Source organism: Thamnophis elegans, chromosome 4, assembly GCF_009769535.1.
Source record: "Thamnophis elegans isolate rThaEle1 chromosome 4, rThaEle1.pri, whole genome shotgun sequence".
NCBI classification, from domain to species: Eukaryota; Metazoa; Chordata; class Lepidosauria; order Squamata; family Colubridae; genus Thamnophis; species Thamnophis elegans.
Genome location: NC_045544.1, coordinates 122703289 through 122722288, shown reverse-complemented (window position 1 = coordinate 122722288; position 19000 = coordinate 122703289). Strand labels below are relative to the sequence as shown.

Below are 19000 nucleotides of genomic sequence, written 5' to 3'. Positions count from 1 at the left end.
TTCCCTTCCTCCACCCCCACCCCCCAACCCCAATCTCTCCGGATTTTCAGGAGACAAAGCCTTTGAATCAAGCTTGATTGTACCCCATTTCAGGTTTTTAACTTCCCAATCTAGCATTCTGAGAAATCTAGCATTTTTGAGGCACCTTTTGTTTGCAGAAGGAGGAGGAGGGCAACTTAAAGCAGTGCCTCCTTAAACCAAAGCCTCTGAGTAACTGGGAAAGAAAGGTGTGCTTTTCGGGCGGCGGTTTTTGGCAGGTTCCAAGTGCGGCTTTCTTTCCCAGTTACTCAGAGGCTTTGGTATACTCCGCCCTCGTCCTCCTCCTGCAAGCGAAAGATGCCTCAGAGATTTGGTGGGCAGCTCAGGGGAAACAATGGCCACAATGATTTCACTCCCCAGCAATGTGAGGAGCCGCTGCCACCGCCTAAGCCCTCCCGGGAGCCCAGCCGAGCGGGAGCTTTGAAAGCGAAACCTCTCTCCTTTCCAGCCATCATGATCTCTGCAGCGTCCACTTCGCCTGCCCCTTTTTCAGATGACCCAGGTGGCTACATTCAGAGTATAAGATGCACCCAGATTTTCATCCTCTTTTTTGGAGTAAAAAGGTGCGTCTTATACTCTGAAAAATACGGTAAGTGTAGTGTTTCTTATGTTAACAGAAAATAGAGAAAGCAGACCAGATCCAAACTTCACTAGGCTGGGCATTCAGAAACATTGAAATAACTGTGATAATGTCTCTACTCCTTGTAGTACTGTTGACTTACAACCGTTTGTTTAGTGACTGTTCAAAGTCACAAGACCATTGACAAAAGTGAATTACAATCCTCACACTTACGACCCTGAAACGTATGACCATCACAGCATCCCCATAACCTCGTGATCAGATTTTGGTGCTTGGCAACCTGCATGTATTTAAAGACAGTTGCAGCATCTTGGGAGTCATGTGATCACGATTTGTGACCTTCCTTGACAAGCAAAGCCATTGGGTAAAACTGGATTCACTTAAGGACCGTGTGATTTACTTCATAATTGCAATGATTTGTTTAACAATAGTGGCAAAATGGTCAGTGAACTGTGCACAGCTCACTTAACCACCTTGTGTAGCAACAGAAATTCAGGCCCCAATTGTGGTCGTAAGTTGAGGACTACCTGTAATTCATTTGGTTATGGGGAACAATAGCAATCACACTTAGACTTATTATACTGCTTTACAGTGCTTTACAGCCCTTTCTAAGCGGTTTACAGAGTCAGCCTATTGCCCCCAACAGTCTGGGTCCTCATTTTACCCACCTTGGAAGGATAGAAGGCTGAGTCAACCTTGAGCCAGGTAACATTTGAACTGCCAAATTGCAGGCAGCTGGCAGTCAGCAGAAATAGCCTGCAGTACTGCATTCTAACCACTGCGCCACCTCAACACTGCTTAGAATACAGACTAGTAATCCCCAACATGATTACGAGATGGTAACACAAACTCTGAAATGTTAGGCCTCAAGCTGCAAAGATCTTTAAGTACCAGCACATCAAGAGATCTGGAGGGTGATGAGAAAAGTGAGGGTATTCCCACAACCTCAACTGAACCAAAAAATCAGTTGCTTTGGGGGCATTGAGCTATGATCCTCACCTGCAAGATTAATGTAAATATCTTTTTTCCCCTCTGTAAAGGAAGCAACTTACTCTCAGGATATCCTGGTGTTTCTGACAGGCCAGGAAGAGATTGAAGCAATGACTAAAACTTGTCGGGACATTGCAAAGCATCTCCCAGATGGTTGCCCTCAGATGGTGGTCATGCCCCTTTATGCTTCTCTGCCTTATTCACAGCAGCTCAGGGTCTTCCAGGTTGCGCCCAAGGTAAGAACCAGAGCCATGCGGTGGGAAATGAAATTGTAAACTCGCCTTCAACGTGAGCTTGACTTCTAGTCTCTTTGTGGACAGCACTGATTTTAAAAATGAAATTTGCTGAAGTGTTCATTTGAACTATTGGCATAGATAGTTCACAGATAGATAATGGATGGTTAACTTTAGTTTTTATATGTCATACCAGGGTTGCATGCCAAAAAACCAAGCCAAAATAACACCTAAATTTTAATTTAATTTTGATTCAAGTTAGATTCTTTCAAATTATTTAAATACTATGTGATAACCTGGCATTGCCCAGGTATTTATTTATAGGGGGGGAAATGTCCAGACCAAATGTAATTTCTAATGTTGGATTTTCCCCCTTACCAGAGGCAGCCCCCTTGTGGAATACTGTGAAGACGTTACCATGGCAACCCCACTGCGCTGTTCAGTAGAAGCCATTTTATGGCAGTACAGTAGAAGCCATTTTAAGGCACAACAGGCTGTATCTTAACAGAACACACTCCCTGAACGGTGTTAGGGGTGTCTTACCCGCATAGTATTTTTTTTCAGAGAGTACGTCATCTGTGTACCAAGTTTGGTTGAAATTGCTCAAGGCGTTCCAGAGTTATGCTGGAACACACACACACACAGCCATTTTTATATAGAGAGGTAATAATAATCCAAATGCTTGGCTCCGTTGACCTAGCACCTAGCATTTGCCAGACAATTAAATAGGATCATCTCTAGTTAGTACTTGGAAAAGAGACCTCAGAAAATCCAAGGGCCGTAGGTATATTTTGGGCTGAAAAATATAATTTGAAAAAAATATATACAGTACTAGGAAAAAATAGTAGTAAACTAATTCCATATCCACTCATTTAGACAGAGGGAGTCAAGCTTGATTCTAAAGAGACTGTTTACTTTCCCAATATTTGACAATGTTTCATTTTTTGTAACAATAACATAATTTAGTGAAGGTGATCACTATATGTGTGATCCTAAGGCCACATGCTGTGCATGGCCGATTCACCTCCTTTTTGAAGATCCTTCAAAACCATTCTGACAAGGCCGACAGCAGTACATTTCTTTATAGTGCAGTTGTTTATTCTATTTGTAATCTCCCCAGTAAGCAGAGTTCTTAAGTACAGATATATTCCCTTAACAACTGTGTCAAAACAGGTAAAATCAGACATGATTTACTTAACAACTGCCTTGATTAGCAACAGAAATTCTGATCCCAATTGTGATCATATGTCAGGGATTACCTGTATTAGCCATATGATTTAAAGCATTAAAAACAATAAAACAAAGCAATGAAATACCTTAAGCAGCCCAGAAAACTATGAATACCTTACTTAGAAATATTCTAACTAGAAAATGTCCAGGCAAAGTAAATATGTTTTGACAATAAAAAAGAGACATTAATATCTGGGTCCCCTTGGAAAGATTTCCACAAGTGATGCTCATAGCTAAGGCCCTTTTTTTGGTAGTCACTTGTGTAACTTCCGGGGTGGGGGTGGAGTAAGGTAATCATCTGGCAAGTACTATGGGGAGAAAGTATTATTGAAAATCAAGTCATTAGTTTCCTATAGTAAGGGTATTATATATTTGAGCCTTCAAAACTGAAAATGGCCTTTTGGAGTGCCTACAACCTTATACCCAAAACTGGGATATAAACCGATTCTTTCCAATATTTAATGAACATTGTAGAAAAGCTAAAAAACAATAACTGAGAAATGTTCTCTTTCTACCAGGGTTATCGCAAAGTGATTCTTTCCACCAACATTGCAGAGACCTCCATCACCATTGCAGGCATAAAATACGTTGTGGACACAGGGATGGTCAAAGCAAAGAAATATACGCCCCGTATGTATATGTAGTACTCGGCCTTGCACAGAGATTTCTGAGGGGTGTGTGGCTCAGGTGGTGGTTCCAGGCATGGTTATAGGCCAGTGATGGCTAACCATTTTATCACTGCGTGCTGAAAATGATGCATGCACCCATAATGCAATGCATGTGTGACACCTCTGTGCGCCCTGCGCATGTGTGTGTAACCCCCCCATGTGTGTCCCATCCCCGCACATGTACGTGTGACCCAGGGGTGGGTTCCAGCAGCCACTACTGCCCGTTTGCTTGTGGGTGTGCAGCGCGTATGCTTGATGTGCATTGCATGTGCATGCACAGTGCAATAAAAATTGTTCTGCGCATGCGCAGAAGCCAAAAACAAAACGCCAGCACCTATGGCACTGCCAGGAGAATCATTTCGGGGGCACGGCAGGCCTGGGGCGCTGACTATTCCAGTGACCCAGGCCACCAAACCACTACCAGTTCAGCTGAACCGATCCAAACCAGTAGAAACGCACCACTAGTGCTTCCTGTGCTTCCCCTGCCCACAGTGGTAGGTTTCAAATTTTTTTAGAACCTCTTCTGTAGGTATGGCTGCTTTGTGGGACTGGCTTGCCGTCCATGTGACCGGGTGGGGGTGGCTTGCCAGTCATGTGACCGAGTGAGAGTTGCTTGGCACTCATGTGACTGGGTGGGCGTGGCCAACTTGTAAAATGTGGCGAAACTCACTTAACAATGCTCTTGCTTAGCAACCAAAATGTTGGCTCAGAAACTCTGGCATTTGAAGCACGAAAGTCTTAAAGCTGTCAAGTTACAAGATCCTTGCACCCCTAACCCTTTAGAAAAAAATCCCAGGGGTGTTCAAACTTGGCAGCTTTAAGACTTGTGGACTTCAACTCCCAGAATTCCTCCTCTCGCTCTTCATCTTGATGATGTGCGAACAGGCGGAGGGAGGGAGCTGGAACCGGTTCTAATTGACACTGTAGATTTGTGGAACCTCTTCTATAGAAGAGGTTAGAACTGGCAGGAACCCAACCCCTGCCTGCCCCCCCATGCATGCGTGACCACCCCACCACCCTGCACATGCATCCATGACCCCACCATGTGTGTCCCGCCCCCGCACATGCACGTGTGTTTCCTACATGTGCCCTGCCCCCTGTGCATGCATGACAGAGACCTGAAAATCAGTTGATTAGTGGGAGGCCTGCCCCCATGCGGACGGTACCCACAGAGAGGGCTCTGCATGCCACCTGTGTCAGGCGTGCCACAGGTTTGCCATCACGATTATAGGCAATAGCAGTAGCATTTAGACTTATATACCGCCCCGTAGTATTTTACAGCGTAGAAGCCTTATTTGCATATTGCCAGCAACAATCTGGGTCCTCATTTTACCCGCCTCGGAAGGATGGAAGACTGAGTCCACCTTGAACCAATAACTTCTCTCCCATTCTCTACTTTAAAATAACAATTATGGGATTGAGTTGATGAGCATCTGCACCACCTGAAACTATTTTGAAAACCAAGGCTATGCTAAGCTATAAGTATCTAGCAAATCACTTGAAAACATGATAGCCGTTTAACAAGCTGTAAGTGCAGTATCTCAGGTCTTAAAGGCTACAGGTGGCTCCCCATATTTTGGGGTATCATAACCCATGTAATTTTTAAGATGAGAGAAGAGAAAATATTTAGGAGGAATATTAAACGTATTCAAATGTTTAAATTGAATTTATTTATAATCTTGGTTCTGCCTAGTTTTTGTTTTCTGTAGCTGCCCATCTCACACACGTGACCCTGATCAGTGAACAATCATAAAAACCAATTAAAAACCCAGTATAATATGAAAATAAATAAATATGACCGTTGAGAAATTTGTCATCAATGATGTCAACGCAGCCAGGAAACAGTATGCTTTACATAATTGTTACATACTTCACATACTTTGTGCAAATCCAGGCACAAAGCTAGGTCTTCAAGGCCTCGCAAAAACCATCAGGGTCGGGGTTATTGTCAATTCTGAAGGGAGAATGTTACAAAGGGCAGGGCTTATAGCAGAGAAGTCATGTCTCCTAGTTCTACTATATTGCTTGATTGATGGGACTCGTAGCATGCCCAACCTACTGGACCAATTGGATGGGTGGAAACAGTTAGGAGAAGATGGTTTCATAAGTAATGGGAGTGTGGTCCCTTCCCCTCTCCCGCCCTCCTCTCCTTATGATTTACTAGCTGATAACCCAGTGCTGCCGAGGTATTTATTTATCCCAACCTTCTGTCCATGAAAGTTGCTGCAATTTCTAATGTTGGATTTTCCCCCTTACCAGAGGGAGCCCCCTTGTGGAGTACTGTGAAACTTGGCAACTCCACAATGCTGTACAGTAGCAGCCATTTTAAGGCAGTACAGTAGAAGCCATTTTAAGGCACAACAGGCTGTATCTTAACAGAACACACATCCTGAGGGGTGTTAGGCGTGTCTTACCCCCACAATATTTGTCTCCAGAGAGTAAGTAATCTGCATACACAGATTACACAGCCCTTTTTTAATATATAGATTGTTGGTATGTATTTCTTTTATCCTTGAGTTGTGAGCTGCCTAGAGCTTGGTTTAAAATGGGTGGCCTTATAAACAATTTTATTTAAAAAATAAGGAGTTCAGCACCATCTGGACTACAACAAGCAGACTATCTTTGCCACTGACTGTATTGAGCTGGACAAATCAATGTTTTTGAGGTAGGCTTAGTCCAGAGTTGTCCAAACTTGGGAACTTTAAGACTTGATGGCTTCAACTTCCAGAAGCATGGCTGACTGGGGAATTCTGGGAGTTGAAGTCCACAAGTCTTAAAGTTCCCAAGTTTGGACAACTCTGGCTTAATCAATTCTAGAGCCTTCTTGATGCCCATAACTGTTGACCGCACTTACTCAGTCTTATGTGATTTAGAATCCAAAACACTTTTAAGAGTATGAAGTTCCTTATTCTGGATGTAGTTAGATCCTGTGGGGTCATTTTCAAATCTCCAATGGGCAATTCCATTTCTAAAGGGAAAAACTTAGATTTTTCTTGCCTTTTCTAGAAAGTGGCCTGGAGGTCCTGGCAGTGCAGCGAATCTCAAAGGCCCAGGCCTGGCAAAGAGCTGGTCGAGCAGGGAGAGAAGAAAGTGGATTTTGTTACCGCCTCTACACAGAAGATGAATTTGAGAAGTTTGATAAGATGACTGTACCAGAGATCCAAAGGTGAAGTGTCATGTGGGAAAGTCTCTGTCAGGGTTCCAAGTAACACCCCCAACGAAAGAAGACTCCAAGGCTTGGAAGTTCTGCAAAGTTCCATTTTATTAGAGATGTCATATTGCTTCATCTGGGAAAATCCGAATCTGAAAGCTTCCGGGTTTCCCCCACCCAAATGAAAGTCCAGGTCCCTGCCCAGCACCCACATATCCATCACATGGCCCAGTCAGGCTCCGTCCAAAACTGGAGATGCCTCCCAGTCACACCATCGCAGCTGCAAGGCAATGTATAAGTATAAGTATAATCTTTATTGTCATTGTACTTAAATACAACGAAATTGGTTTTAATCTCACTGGTGCAAAATTATAACAGAAACGGAAAAAGAAAGCAAAAGACTCTCTGAGAAAGGAATGTTATTTTGACTATATATATCCCATACTCCATATAATCCCCCCCTCCCATTTTCCCACAGCATTGAATGTGGCAGGCCTGAAGGCCCAATGCAAAAGATGGCTTCCAGGCCTGACAGTTTCATTGCAAGCTTCCAGAATGGCAGCCCTCCTCCATAGGCACCGTATCAGTACAGAGGGATGAACTTGTCTATGGGGAGTCTCAGTCATCCAGGTCATGGTGACTAAGAATCTCCATAGAGAATTTATACTCCTTGCATCCTCCACCATTCAGTCAGAACTGAAGAAGCTTCTTGGATGAGAAGCAAAACGTCTTCAAGGAAAAATAAAATCCAATTGTCTTTTGAAAAAGCTCATCTGGGAGAGAGATGGGCTGTGGATAATGAAATAAGTTAGATTTCTTGATGAGAGTGAAGCTTCAAAAGATTTGTCTTTATCCTTGATGCTATTTGTTGTTCAGTCATTCCTCTGCTGGTTTTAAACTTTGCTCCTCTGCATGACTCAGAACTTGGGCATCCTAGAAGACCATTTACTGTGTTTTTCAGAGTATAAGACACACCCTTTTCCCCCCAAAAAGAGGGGGAAAATTTGGGTGTGTCTTATACACCGAATGTAGCCCCCACCACCCCCAGAGGCCAAAAACATGAGGCATGGAGGCAGCGATGGTCTGTGGCAATCCCTGCAGCCTGGAACAGCTGATTGGGGGTATTCTGGCAGTCCGATCCACCCGCCAATCAGCTGTGGCAGCAATAAGCGCTGAAGCTGACCTGGCTGGTCAGAGTTTGCAGCAGCAATCACATTCAGAAAGCGCAGTAACTGATTCAGCAGGATTCAAAAGAATAATAATATACAATACAATACCAAAAGCAGGTTTTCCAAGGTAGCAGTAAATACAAGCAAAACACAAGCAGTTTCACTTTCACTTCTCGGCTAAGCTAGGCTCCTTCCTGTCTCCTTCTTGCTCACACAACAAATTTCAGAGTCCAAATAGCCCTCATTGGCTGACTTAGTTGCTATGCCTATTGGCTGACCTTGTTACCATGTGTCAGCTGAATACCATGGATGCTGGTAGGCAGAGGCAGATTTTTTTTTCTTATTTTCCTCCCAAAAAAACTAAGGTGCGTTTTATACTCCGGAGCGTTTTCTACTCTGAAAAAAAAAACAGTAATCCCATACAACCCCAATCTGTGCTGTCTTTTATAGCACTCAATTCTTGTTTCTGATTTTGAGCTATATTCTTTGTGGAGTGATGAGAAAGTAGAAGATAAACCATAGTGCATTCTTTTAAACCTAGGAGAGCCCACCAAATCTCAAATCCCAGAATTCCCCAAAACATCCATGCTGGCTAAGATATTCTGAATGTTAAAAACCACACAGCTGGAGGGCACTCAAGATGAAGAAAGATGCAGTAACCATTTTTTTTTTGCAAGCTAATTGAATTCTTTCCCTATTGATATAATTGTATAATTTGAAACTCTCTTTGTTTCTACAGGTGTAACTTGACCAGTGTGGTACTCCATCTGTTGGCTCTTAGAATCCCAAATGTCCTTACCTTTGACTTTGTGTCAAAGCCATCCCCAGGTAAGTAAGCCTCAACTATGTTGCAACTAGATAAAGGCTCTCACTGCTGTTAAAAAATGGAGCCAAATAAGAGAGGTTGGCTGTGGACTAAAGCATGGAACTCTCACAGCTTTAGATCTATTATATCTATATTATATGAGCATCTGAAAAAGCAGGAGAGTATATTTTTGAAAACTGTTTTAACTATCAGAAACATGATACCCAAATTAAGGAGCAGATGTGTTGTAATTTTTAAGTATCCCAACTTCTTGAATGAAAACAGGAGACTCATCATTCAGAGGAACTATGGAAGCTGCCTATAATAAGCTAATTTATTTGTTCATGTAGTTCAGAATGATTTTTAGAAGCCCTTTAGGATCTCAGGTTTACGACTTTTCATATCCATAGACTCCTTTAAGTTAAGGGTAGGCAAAGTTTGGGGGTGGAATCTTCCCTTCACACTTTGGGATTAAGGATATAAATGAGTGAGATAACAGTACCAGGTGGATAGGGCCATATATTCCTACAAAGAACTTCACTCTCTCTCTCTCTCTCTCTCTCTCTCTCTCTCTCACACACACACACACACACACACACACACACACACACACACACACACACACTTGGGGGGGGTTGAATATTTATTGGGAGAAAGGATTTTGTTTTCATTTCTCTAAGACTGCTCATTTTTAACTGGATATATTGGGAAAAGTGTAAAGTCTTTTTTTAATATAAAAAGTTTTTTTAATTAGATAAACATTAAAAACATTGGACATAGTGTGACATTTCTGGCATAAATGTTTATATATAGTGATTAGATCTTACAACAATTACATTTTATATCCATTGTGTAGTCAGCCAGATTACCTATCCGTTGATCCTTTCTTTTATATAATTGCTAATCATACAAATACATATCCAATTCCTACCTATCACACAGTCTTAATACCATATTTTCCAATTCTTAACTTGTCTGTGTTTTTCCATCCCGGCCTTTTCCCCTCATTTCTAACCATCGGTACCATTTGTCTCAGATTTCGTGACATTCCGTCTCACTCTTGTCTTTGAGCTCTAGAGTCAGTCTTGTCCATTTCTGCGCACATCAATATCTTATTTATTATTTCTTGTTCCAAGGGAGTCTCTTTATTTTTCCATTTTGGTGCAAAAACCAGCCTTGCTGCCGTTAAAATATGCAGCATTAATATAGTCCACCTTTGCCATGTTTTTCTTTTGTGATCCCTAGTAGAAATAATTCTGGCTTCAACTGCATACTTTGATTTAGCATCTCTTTCTTAGCTTTTGTGCACTCCCACCACATATGGTAGAAGGTCCCTAGTGCAGCATTACACTTCCAACATCGTGACGATAAGTTTTTGTTAATTTTAACTAATCTTGTGGGTGGAATGTGCCACCTATAGAACATCTTGTATAAGTTTTCCTTATACGAGGTGGCTAAAGTTAACGAAAGTGTAAAGTGTTTGGGTGACATGGATTCCGTGACTCCAGATACATAGGTGTCCACAATTGAGGGAAGAGTGGCAGTGGTGAGCTGCTCTTACCTTTGCTACTGGCATTCTGCTTGTGCTCCGTTCGTGCATGCGCTGGATGTGCGCTGTGTGTGCGCCTGCCATGCGCAAATATGCACACTCCACCCCTGCGATTCCCAGCTGCTGGTTGGAGACATCGGTGGTTGTGCAGACGCATGCTGCGGGCACATGTGCAATTGGCCCAGTTGCCTTAATAACAGATAAGGAACGTGATTGAGGAGTGGGCCAAACGAGCCTCTGTACCACTACAGTGGCCGAGCCTCCCAACTATTACCGGTATAGCCGTACTGGGCTGTACCGACCGGAACCCACCACTGAAGTGTGGTAAGTGACATCAAATGCATCATGATATTGTTGAGTTATTGATAAATTGCATACTTCGTTGCAACCCTAACCCTAGCTGATCTGACCAGCGCATATGCAAGGTACCAGATGTTGCATTCATATCCCACTTTTCCATAAGATAATATACGTGAGGTTGCCCATCATGTAATAACCTTTGAGACAGGCTAGGTAGAGAAAGAGTGACCAGAAAGACACTGAGCAATTTTTATGGCTGAGTGGAGTTTTCTCAGCAATTTCAATCCAATGTTTTTTCACACATCAACTTTTGGCTTAAAGGAATGCCGCAGAAGGCCACAAGACGCAACAGATAAATCCCATGATTTTCCTGTACAAAGTAGAGCGAGGAATTCTGGTCATCCTTTACAACAGTTGTTGACACTATCTTAGTTCTTGCTGGGGCTCTAGAGGTTTGTTGCTTAGGAAAGTTATGTGAATGTCATCTTTGTTTGCCTTGACAGAGGCGCTGCAGGCCGCCATCGAGCAACTGACTCTCCTGGGTGCGGTGGAAAAGAAAGACGACCAGCTGATCCTCACACCATTGGGGAAAAAAATGGCTGCATTTCCTCTGGAGCCCAAATTTTCCAAAGTAACGTCAACTTTTATTTCTATTTCTCTGAAAAAGTGCGTCAGCCCCTTTTCTTGAGCTTTATTTTAAAACTAGTTGATAACCTGGCATTGCCCGAGTATTTATTTATAGGGGGAAAATGTCCAGACCAAACGTAATTTCTAATGTTGAATTTCCCCCTTACCAGAGAGAGCCCCTTGTGGAGTACTGTGTAGCCATTACCATGGCAACTCCACTGTGCTGTACAGTAGAATTCTTTTTAAGGCACAACAGGCTGTATCTTAACAGAACAGAAATATATCAAAATTTGGTACATACCAATCTTATAGAATTCATCATAAAATGCACAACACAGAAAATGCATCAAAACACAGTTGGATTCACACTTAGCTCTTTTCCTTTTCACTATGTGTTGTTTGGCTCCATTTCTGAATGAGCTGAGGCACAGAGATATGTGGTATTTTTGGTTATGTTGGTTAAAAGACTTGGGCCTATCTTGCCTATTTTATGCTTATATAAAATTGTGCCTACCCTTTTCTGCTTCTGAAACTGAATAGGAATATGTTGTTCTCCCAATCCAAGAACAATACCGAATAGAAAGAGAGAGCAGAAAGACAGAAAAATAATAGTCCCCGAGTAACATGACAAACTGGAAGGAGACAAATTAAGCCAGGTGTAAGATTCCTATGGGAGTAACCTTGAATAGAATCCAATAGAGCCGTGATGGCAAACCTATGACACGCATGCTGAAAGTGGCACGCAGAGCCATCTGTCTGGGCACGTGAGCCATCGCCTGTTGCTCTTCCAGGTTCCACCACACCGGCCAGCTGGTTCTTCACGCCCACGGGAGCAACGGAAACCAGAAGAGTAGCTGCCAGGTGTGCATGCGCACACTGGGAGGATGATCTTCTGGTTTTCGGCGCATGCATGTGTACCAGCTGCCTGGTCTTCCAGTTTTTGGCATACATGTGTGTGTGAAGACCACATGGCCAGTGTGCATGCGTGCACCAGAAACCGGAAGATCATCTTCCCCACATGTGCATGCGCATCGGGCAGCTGGTCTTCCAGTTTCTGGCATACACGTGCCAAAAAGGTTCGGCAACACTGCAGTAGAGGAACCAATGAGACTTTCTCTCATTTCAAGATTTGTGTATCAGATTGAAACACAAATTTCAGTCGAGGGAGGCTAAATTATGTCTTATTTCCTGTAATAGAAAGTCTATTGGCTTCTCTATTGGATTGACCTCCCCACCCTGCAAGAGAGAGAAGAATTCAGAAAAACAATGGATATTTTTTACCCTTGCTTATCCTTATTTTGATATATGCTTTTGGCAACTGTTTCAGTAAATGTCATTAGACACCAGCATGATGAAACAGTTATATTAGCATTATAGGCATAAATCCCCAATAAGCCCTGAGGTTTCTGTGTTTCCTTAAGAGAGGCATTTCAACTTAATCTACCTGTTGAGGATCCTATCCTGTAGTGGATAAAGTGTTTTTTGAACATTGCTTTTGATACACCTTGAAGTATCTGGCATACACTTTTTGGTCTTCCACTTTTTGAATCATGAGGACACTTGTAACTGAGCATCCTGTCATATGTTCTCTAAATCCCTGCCTGTTTTGGTTTATTCAAAAGCAGCCAATTGCCTGGGTTGATTTAGATAATAATAAAGCATTTTTTATGATGGGATGGTACATTTGACCTTCAAGGAATCAACACATATGGACAGCTCACAATTAAAAAGAACAGCAAAATGTTGTAGTAGGTTAACTCAACGGGTGGGGGCACCTAGCCGAGCTTCAGAGTTTCAAAACTGAGCAGAGGTATGCTCAAGTGTCGTGTTTGTTGTCTTTTGGCAGACGATCCTGATGTCTCCCAGGTTCCACTGTACGGAGGAGATCCTGACCATTGTCTCGCTGCTCTCTGTGGACAGCGTCCTCTACAATCCTCCTTCCCGTCGGGAGGAAGTCCAGGCCGTCCGAAAGAAATTCATCTCCAGCGAAGGGGATCACATCACTTTGCTCAACATTTACCGGGCCTTCAAAAATATCAGTGGCAATAGGGTAAGACTTGAATTGGTTCCTTTTGGGCAAGTGCTAGATTGTAAAAAGGTTTCCTCCTCATTGTGCGAACCAGGTGGTAGGGCTTTTTGGTGGTAGCCCCAGTATTTGGAATATTCTCTCCTCACCTGGTACAAAATGCACAGGTATAGTACCTTGCTCAATAGTAGTAACTGTGAGAGGGATCTTGGAATCCTAGTGGACAACCATTTAAATATGAGCCAGCCGTGGGCAGCAGCTGCCAAAAAAGCCAACCCAGTTCTAGGCTGCATAAACAGAGGGATAGCATCAAGATCACATGAAGTGTTAATACCACTTTATAATGCCTTGGTAAGGCCACACTTGGAATACTGCATTCAGTTTTGGTCGTAACGATGTAAAAAAGATGTGGAGACTCTAGAAAGAGTGCAGAGAAGAGCAACAAAGAGGATTGGGGGACTGATGGCTAAAACATATGAAGAACGGTTGCAGGAACTGGGTATGTCTAGTTTAATGAAAAGAAGGACGAGGGGAGACATGATAGCAGCCTTCCAATCTCAGAGGTTGCCACAAAGAAGAGGGAGTCAAACTATTCTCCAAGGCACCTGAGGGCAGAACAAGAAGAATGGGTGGAAATTAATCAAGGAGAGAAGCAACTTAGAATTGAGGAGAAATTTCCTGACAGTTAGAACAATTAATCAGTGGAACAGCTTGCCTCCAGAAGTTGTGAATACTCCAACACTGGAAGTTTTAAAGAAAATGTTGGGTAAACATTTGTCTGAAGTGGTGTAGGGTTTCCTGCCTAAGCAGGGGGTTGGACTAGAAGACCTCCATGGTCCCTTCCAACTCTGTTATTCTATTCTATTCTAAGATGGCTTCAACTTGCTTGCCTGGTTCACAGCGTTTTGTTTTCTTATTTCCTTATATTTTATTAGTTTGGTTTGGTTTAGTTACTTTATTTTACTTTACTTTAATTATAGTTTTATATTTTATGTTTTATTCTCTGATTAGTTACCCAGCATCTGTCAGAATTGGAGTAGGATATAGTAAATATTGGAAATAAACAAGTAAAGCCGTATCTTTAGCATGTCCCAAATTTTCTCACCTTATAACCAGAAGCCAATGTCCAAGATTTCTTATGTTTCTTATGTATCTCTGTTGATGTACAGTAGCTATTACTATTACTATTAATCTTCTCATCGTTCCCATCACCCATCTCTTCCCACTTATGACTGTATGACTGTTAACTTTGTTGCTTGTATTCTTACGATTTATATTGATTGTCCTAGTATGATTTGATTACTTACTTGTACCCTATGACTATCATTAAGTGTTGTACCTTATGATTCATGACGAATGTATTTATTTTATGTACACTGAGAGCATATGCACCAAAGACAAATTCACACTTGGCCAATAAAGAATTCTATTCTGTTCTGTTTTGTTCTATTCCTGTTCTGTTCCGTTCTGTTTTGTTCTATTTCTATTTCTGTTCCTATTCTGTTCTATTATATTCTATTATATTCTATGTGGGTCTTGTTTTCTCCTTGATACTTGACTGCTGTTGACTGCTTGATTGTGGAGTTTAATACTACTTGGTAATGTAGGATTTCTGTCTTTATTGATAGGGGGGGGGGATTATTTGGCCAGTGCTGATTTGTGCCTTGAAAGGGAATGATGGATCTGAATCAGGGAACCCAGTATAGGAAATGAATAGACTCAAACTTTCAGTGTCTCATGTATAGAGGATTGAGATTTGAGAAGCTCTAAAAGATCCTATACCAAGGCAGTTGCTACTTGATTCTTGATGTTCCTGATAATTTCTCCTTTGTCGTCTTTTCTGCTTATTTTAGGAATGGTGCAAAGAAAATTTTGTGAACAGTCGAAACATGATGCTGGTTTCAGATGTTAGAGCTCAACTAAGGGATATTTGTATAAAGGTAAATGTTGGAAGGTTTCAAAGTGATTCCTGTTGAATCAGATGTCCATCAAAATGTATGGTTTTTAACTGGATCAAGGTCCTATTAGTGCTGCAGTATTTAACCTCGTGTGGGTAGGTGAAAATTTCACTACTTTGGTCCACATATTTTCACACTGTTTAAGCATTATATTATGACCAATTTTTCCCATTGAGTCATACAGTGTTTTAATATAGTCCCTTTCTAAATTCAGTTTCAATGGCATTTTATAAACTTTAACATATAAGACGTTCATCATTAACACACAATACAATTTCAAAAAACTTTAACAGCTTCAAAACCACAAATTTTCTTATCTGAAAGAAATCTTTCTTTCAATCTCTCTCTATATAAAAGTGAAATACCACTCGCACATTATAAAATCTCCAGAACCGTAAAGCCTACAAACTTGAAATTTGGCATGTATGTTCCTCTAGGCTTCTAAGTGCTTGCTAAGAAAGGATTTTTTGAAATGACCATCAGATCATTAATATTTCTTATATTATTATTAACACGCTCTGATGCTAAGGAGTTAGATGTTCTACTCCCTCTCCCAAACTGAAAAGAATTCTGTTCCAACTGCTGCGTGGGAGTGGCCAGCCAGTGACTCATCTGTCCTGCGGGCTGGGAGTTTGGACATTCTACTCCCCCTCCCCACCTGAAAAAGGCTCTGATGCTAATGAGTTAGACTGATGGAGAGAAGGGGATAAGATAGGAAAGGGCTCTGTGCGGCAAACCTGAGGGAGAGAAGGGGAGAGGAGAGGAGCCCGATCACATAATTTTGTAGCGGAGCACGGGTATCCAGCTAGTTGTAGATATAGAAACCAGTGTCAAGCAATCCTTTTGAATTTTGATCCAATTCTTCTTTTGACTTGAAATTAGATTCAGCTTGAATAAAATATATTATTTCACCATAAGTCTACCACCATCATTTCCTTTCTTAAAAAAGGCTTTCTGGGGTGGCCCCAAAAAGGTATCTTAGAGGAGAGCTTTACTTTATTCCAAATTTTAAGAATGGCACTCCTAACAAAATAATTCTTAAAATCTGCATTCATTTTAACTTCCATCATAATGTAAGTAGGCATGCCATCCAATCTCAATTCATGACCCTCTTAATTTAATAACTTCTTGTTTTGAGGGTCACTTGTTCTTTCATCCAAGCCATTTTTTGGGGGGGGGAGGGGGGCAGGATTGGAAAACATGAGCTTGTGAGATCTATAGACCCTCAGAAACAATTGGAAAATAATGAGAATGAGTATCCTTGTTTAGAAATATATCTGATTGCTTAGAAACAAAACCAAGGCAAGAGTGATGGGTAGGTTTCCTGGAGAACTTTGGTCAGTTTGTCCATTTTTGCTGACTGCCTCTTCTACTAAGATAGACATTTGCGAGAAATCTTAGCATGCCTTGAAAATTCCTCATGTATTTACCAAGTCAGAATATTATCCGACCTCTTGGTTTATCCCAAAACTTTAATTCTGGATTTGTTTTTTTTTATTATTATTATTTTTTATTATGACAATTTCCTTTGTTATATATAAAATGTCCATGTCCACAATGGCAGTGTACTGACTGGGTATAATCTCTTTTAAATACAAATAATAACCCTTATACATACAATCGCTATTCTCAAAATCTATTCATCATATTCTTCACATATCCCTATTAAACATTTTCTGTTATTTAATTAAACGCTCTATTCGGTTTTATCTAGAATTAGTTAATAATACCAAGCATTATAAACATCATATAACCATCACATTTGTAACCATTATCGTCCAAGTCTATTAATCCTAATGTTTACTTATCCTCATTATTCAATATTCATTACTTAATTGTAGATTTACTTCATTTTTATTTACATATCCTCCTTGAATTCTGGATATGTTCTTATTGCTATGTTTTTGTTCTTGAAATCCAGCTTTCGATACCCTTGGAGTCTTCCCGCTCTGATACTGGGACTATCCGCCGCTGCCTGGCCTATAGCCTCTTCATGTATACAGCAGAGCTGCAGCCAGATGGCACCTATGCCACAACTGATACTCATCAGCCAGTGGCCATTCACCCTTCTTCAGTTCTTTTCCATTGCAAACCAGCCTGCGTTGCGTACAATGAATTGTTGCACACCAGCAAATGCTACATGAGGGACCTCTGTGTGGTGGATGCTGACTGGCTATATGACGCGGCCCCCGAATACTTCCGCCGGAAGCTCAGAGCAGCCAAGAATGGACCTTAAGATTGGGGATAAGGAAAAAAAAATTAGTTCCCTATAGGACCTTGGATTCGTGACTTTGGTAACTGAATATACAGGAATGTTGCTATACCGACAGAAGCGAGCTGGACCTCATAATATTTCTTTCACAGTCTCTTCTGGAATAGGATCTTAAGTGGGCATGTTCCACATGCTGTACCTACCTAGAAGAGATAATAAGAGGCCACAGGCAGATTTTGCATCTCTGAAATGCTTCGTGATTAGCCCGCCTCTGTTTCCATTCCAAATGTATGATGAGGTTTCCATATAAGTAGTCCGCCTTGGTCTTCAGTCCTTTAGAAAGCATGCCATATAAAGAAAAGAGAAACACAGATGTTTTTAGGACAAAACTTGGTAAATCTATACATTTTGAAAACTGCCTTGTCACAGACTTTCTCAGCACTGCATCTTACCATTACTATGTAACGTGAGGAAAAAAAAATAATTTTAAATAATATTTATTTTTAGGATGGAAATGTTTTTTATTTCTCTTTTGTTCAATTCATGCTCCAACGTTGATATCAATATGTGCCTAATGTTTTTTTAAAAGGGTGAAATAAGATTGGAAGTATCTGTGGTTACTCAGGAGTGTACCGTAGTTTCACGAGATGTTTTTACCATGTACTGTGTTTTCCCGAAAATAAGACAGGGTCTTATTTTCTTTTGACCTATGAAATAAGCACTTGGCCTTATTTTCAGGTCTTATTTTTGAGGTACAGGAGGCAGTGAGTGTGGTCACCTCATGGCTGCTGCTGTGTTACAATATTTCCAGGAAGGGCTTATTTTTGGGGAGGGCTTATTTTAGTGCATGTGCTCAAAAGCCCAATTGGGCTTATTACCTGGGGAGGTCTTATTTTCAGGGAAACAGGGTAGATTCCTTAGTGCTAAAAATTATATTGGATTTGGACCTTCCCAAATGAAAAGCCTGTGCTTCTTTACAGCAAGAGTGACACAACTCTGTATTAGAACAACAGTTTTACAGGCTGTAGGTCCCAGACCAAAGACCCTGACATCTCCAGGGAAAAGGACCAAAGAAAGCTGTCAATCAGGGAAGACCAAGAAAATAGTGTTAGATGGACCCACAGCACAAGCCACAGTGGAATTGTCAGGGATAAGTGAGTTAAGTGAACGCAGCCATGACTTCAAAACAATTTTGGCTTGGCATGATGTGTGAACCTATCCTATACAGCTTAAGCTTTAGACTGAAGGGTTCCATCACCAAAAAAAGTCTGGAAGCCACTGGTGTAAGGGATGTCAAAGGCCAATGCAATTAATTACATGGAATAGGAAGGAGGAATAAGACTTTTGTATCTCTCTTCACTCAACAGAGGTAGACTGGAGAAAAAAAAACAAGTACTGTCAGCCCAGGACACTGCTAAACCCTGTTTTGCATTCAGGGAAATGTTTATGTACTTATTTAATTT

The 19000-nt window shown here is 41.4% G+C and overlaps 1 protein-coding gene across 1 annotated transcript in view; it reads left to right on the top strand.

The window, feature by feature from the left end:
- The window catches only part of DHX33 (DEAH-box helicase 33), a 31968-nt gene extending 13931 nt beyond the window's left edge, over positions 1-18037 (top strand). The window contains exons 5-12 of the mRNA XM_032215698.1: positions 1660-1845; positions 3591-3702; positions 6747-6906; positions 8800-8888; positions 11218-11345; positions 13188-13391; positions 15221-15307; positions 17247-18037. Of these exons, the coding sequence (XP_032071589.1) occupies positions 1660-1845; positions 3591-3702; positions 6747-6906; positions 8800-8888; positions 11218-11345; positions 13188-13391; positions 15221-15307; positions 17247-17561 (1281 nt within the window). The 3' untranslated portion in view covers positions 17562-18037. The remainder of the gene's footprint in view (positions 1-1659; positions 1846-3590; positions 3703-6746; positions 6907-8799; positions 8889-11217; positions 11346-13187; positions 13392-15220; positions 15308-17246) is intronic.
- Positions 18038-19000: the final 963 nt, after the last annotated feature.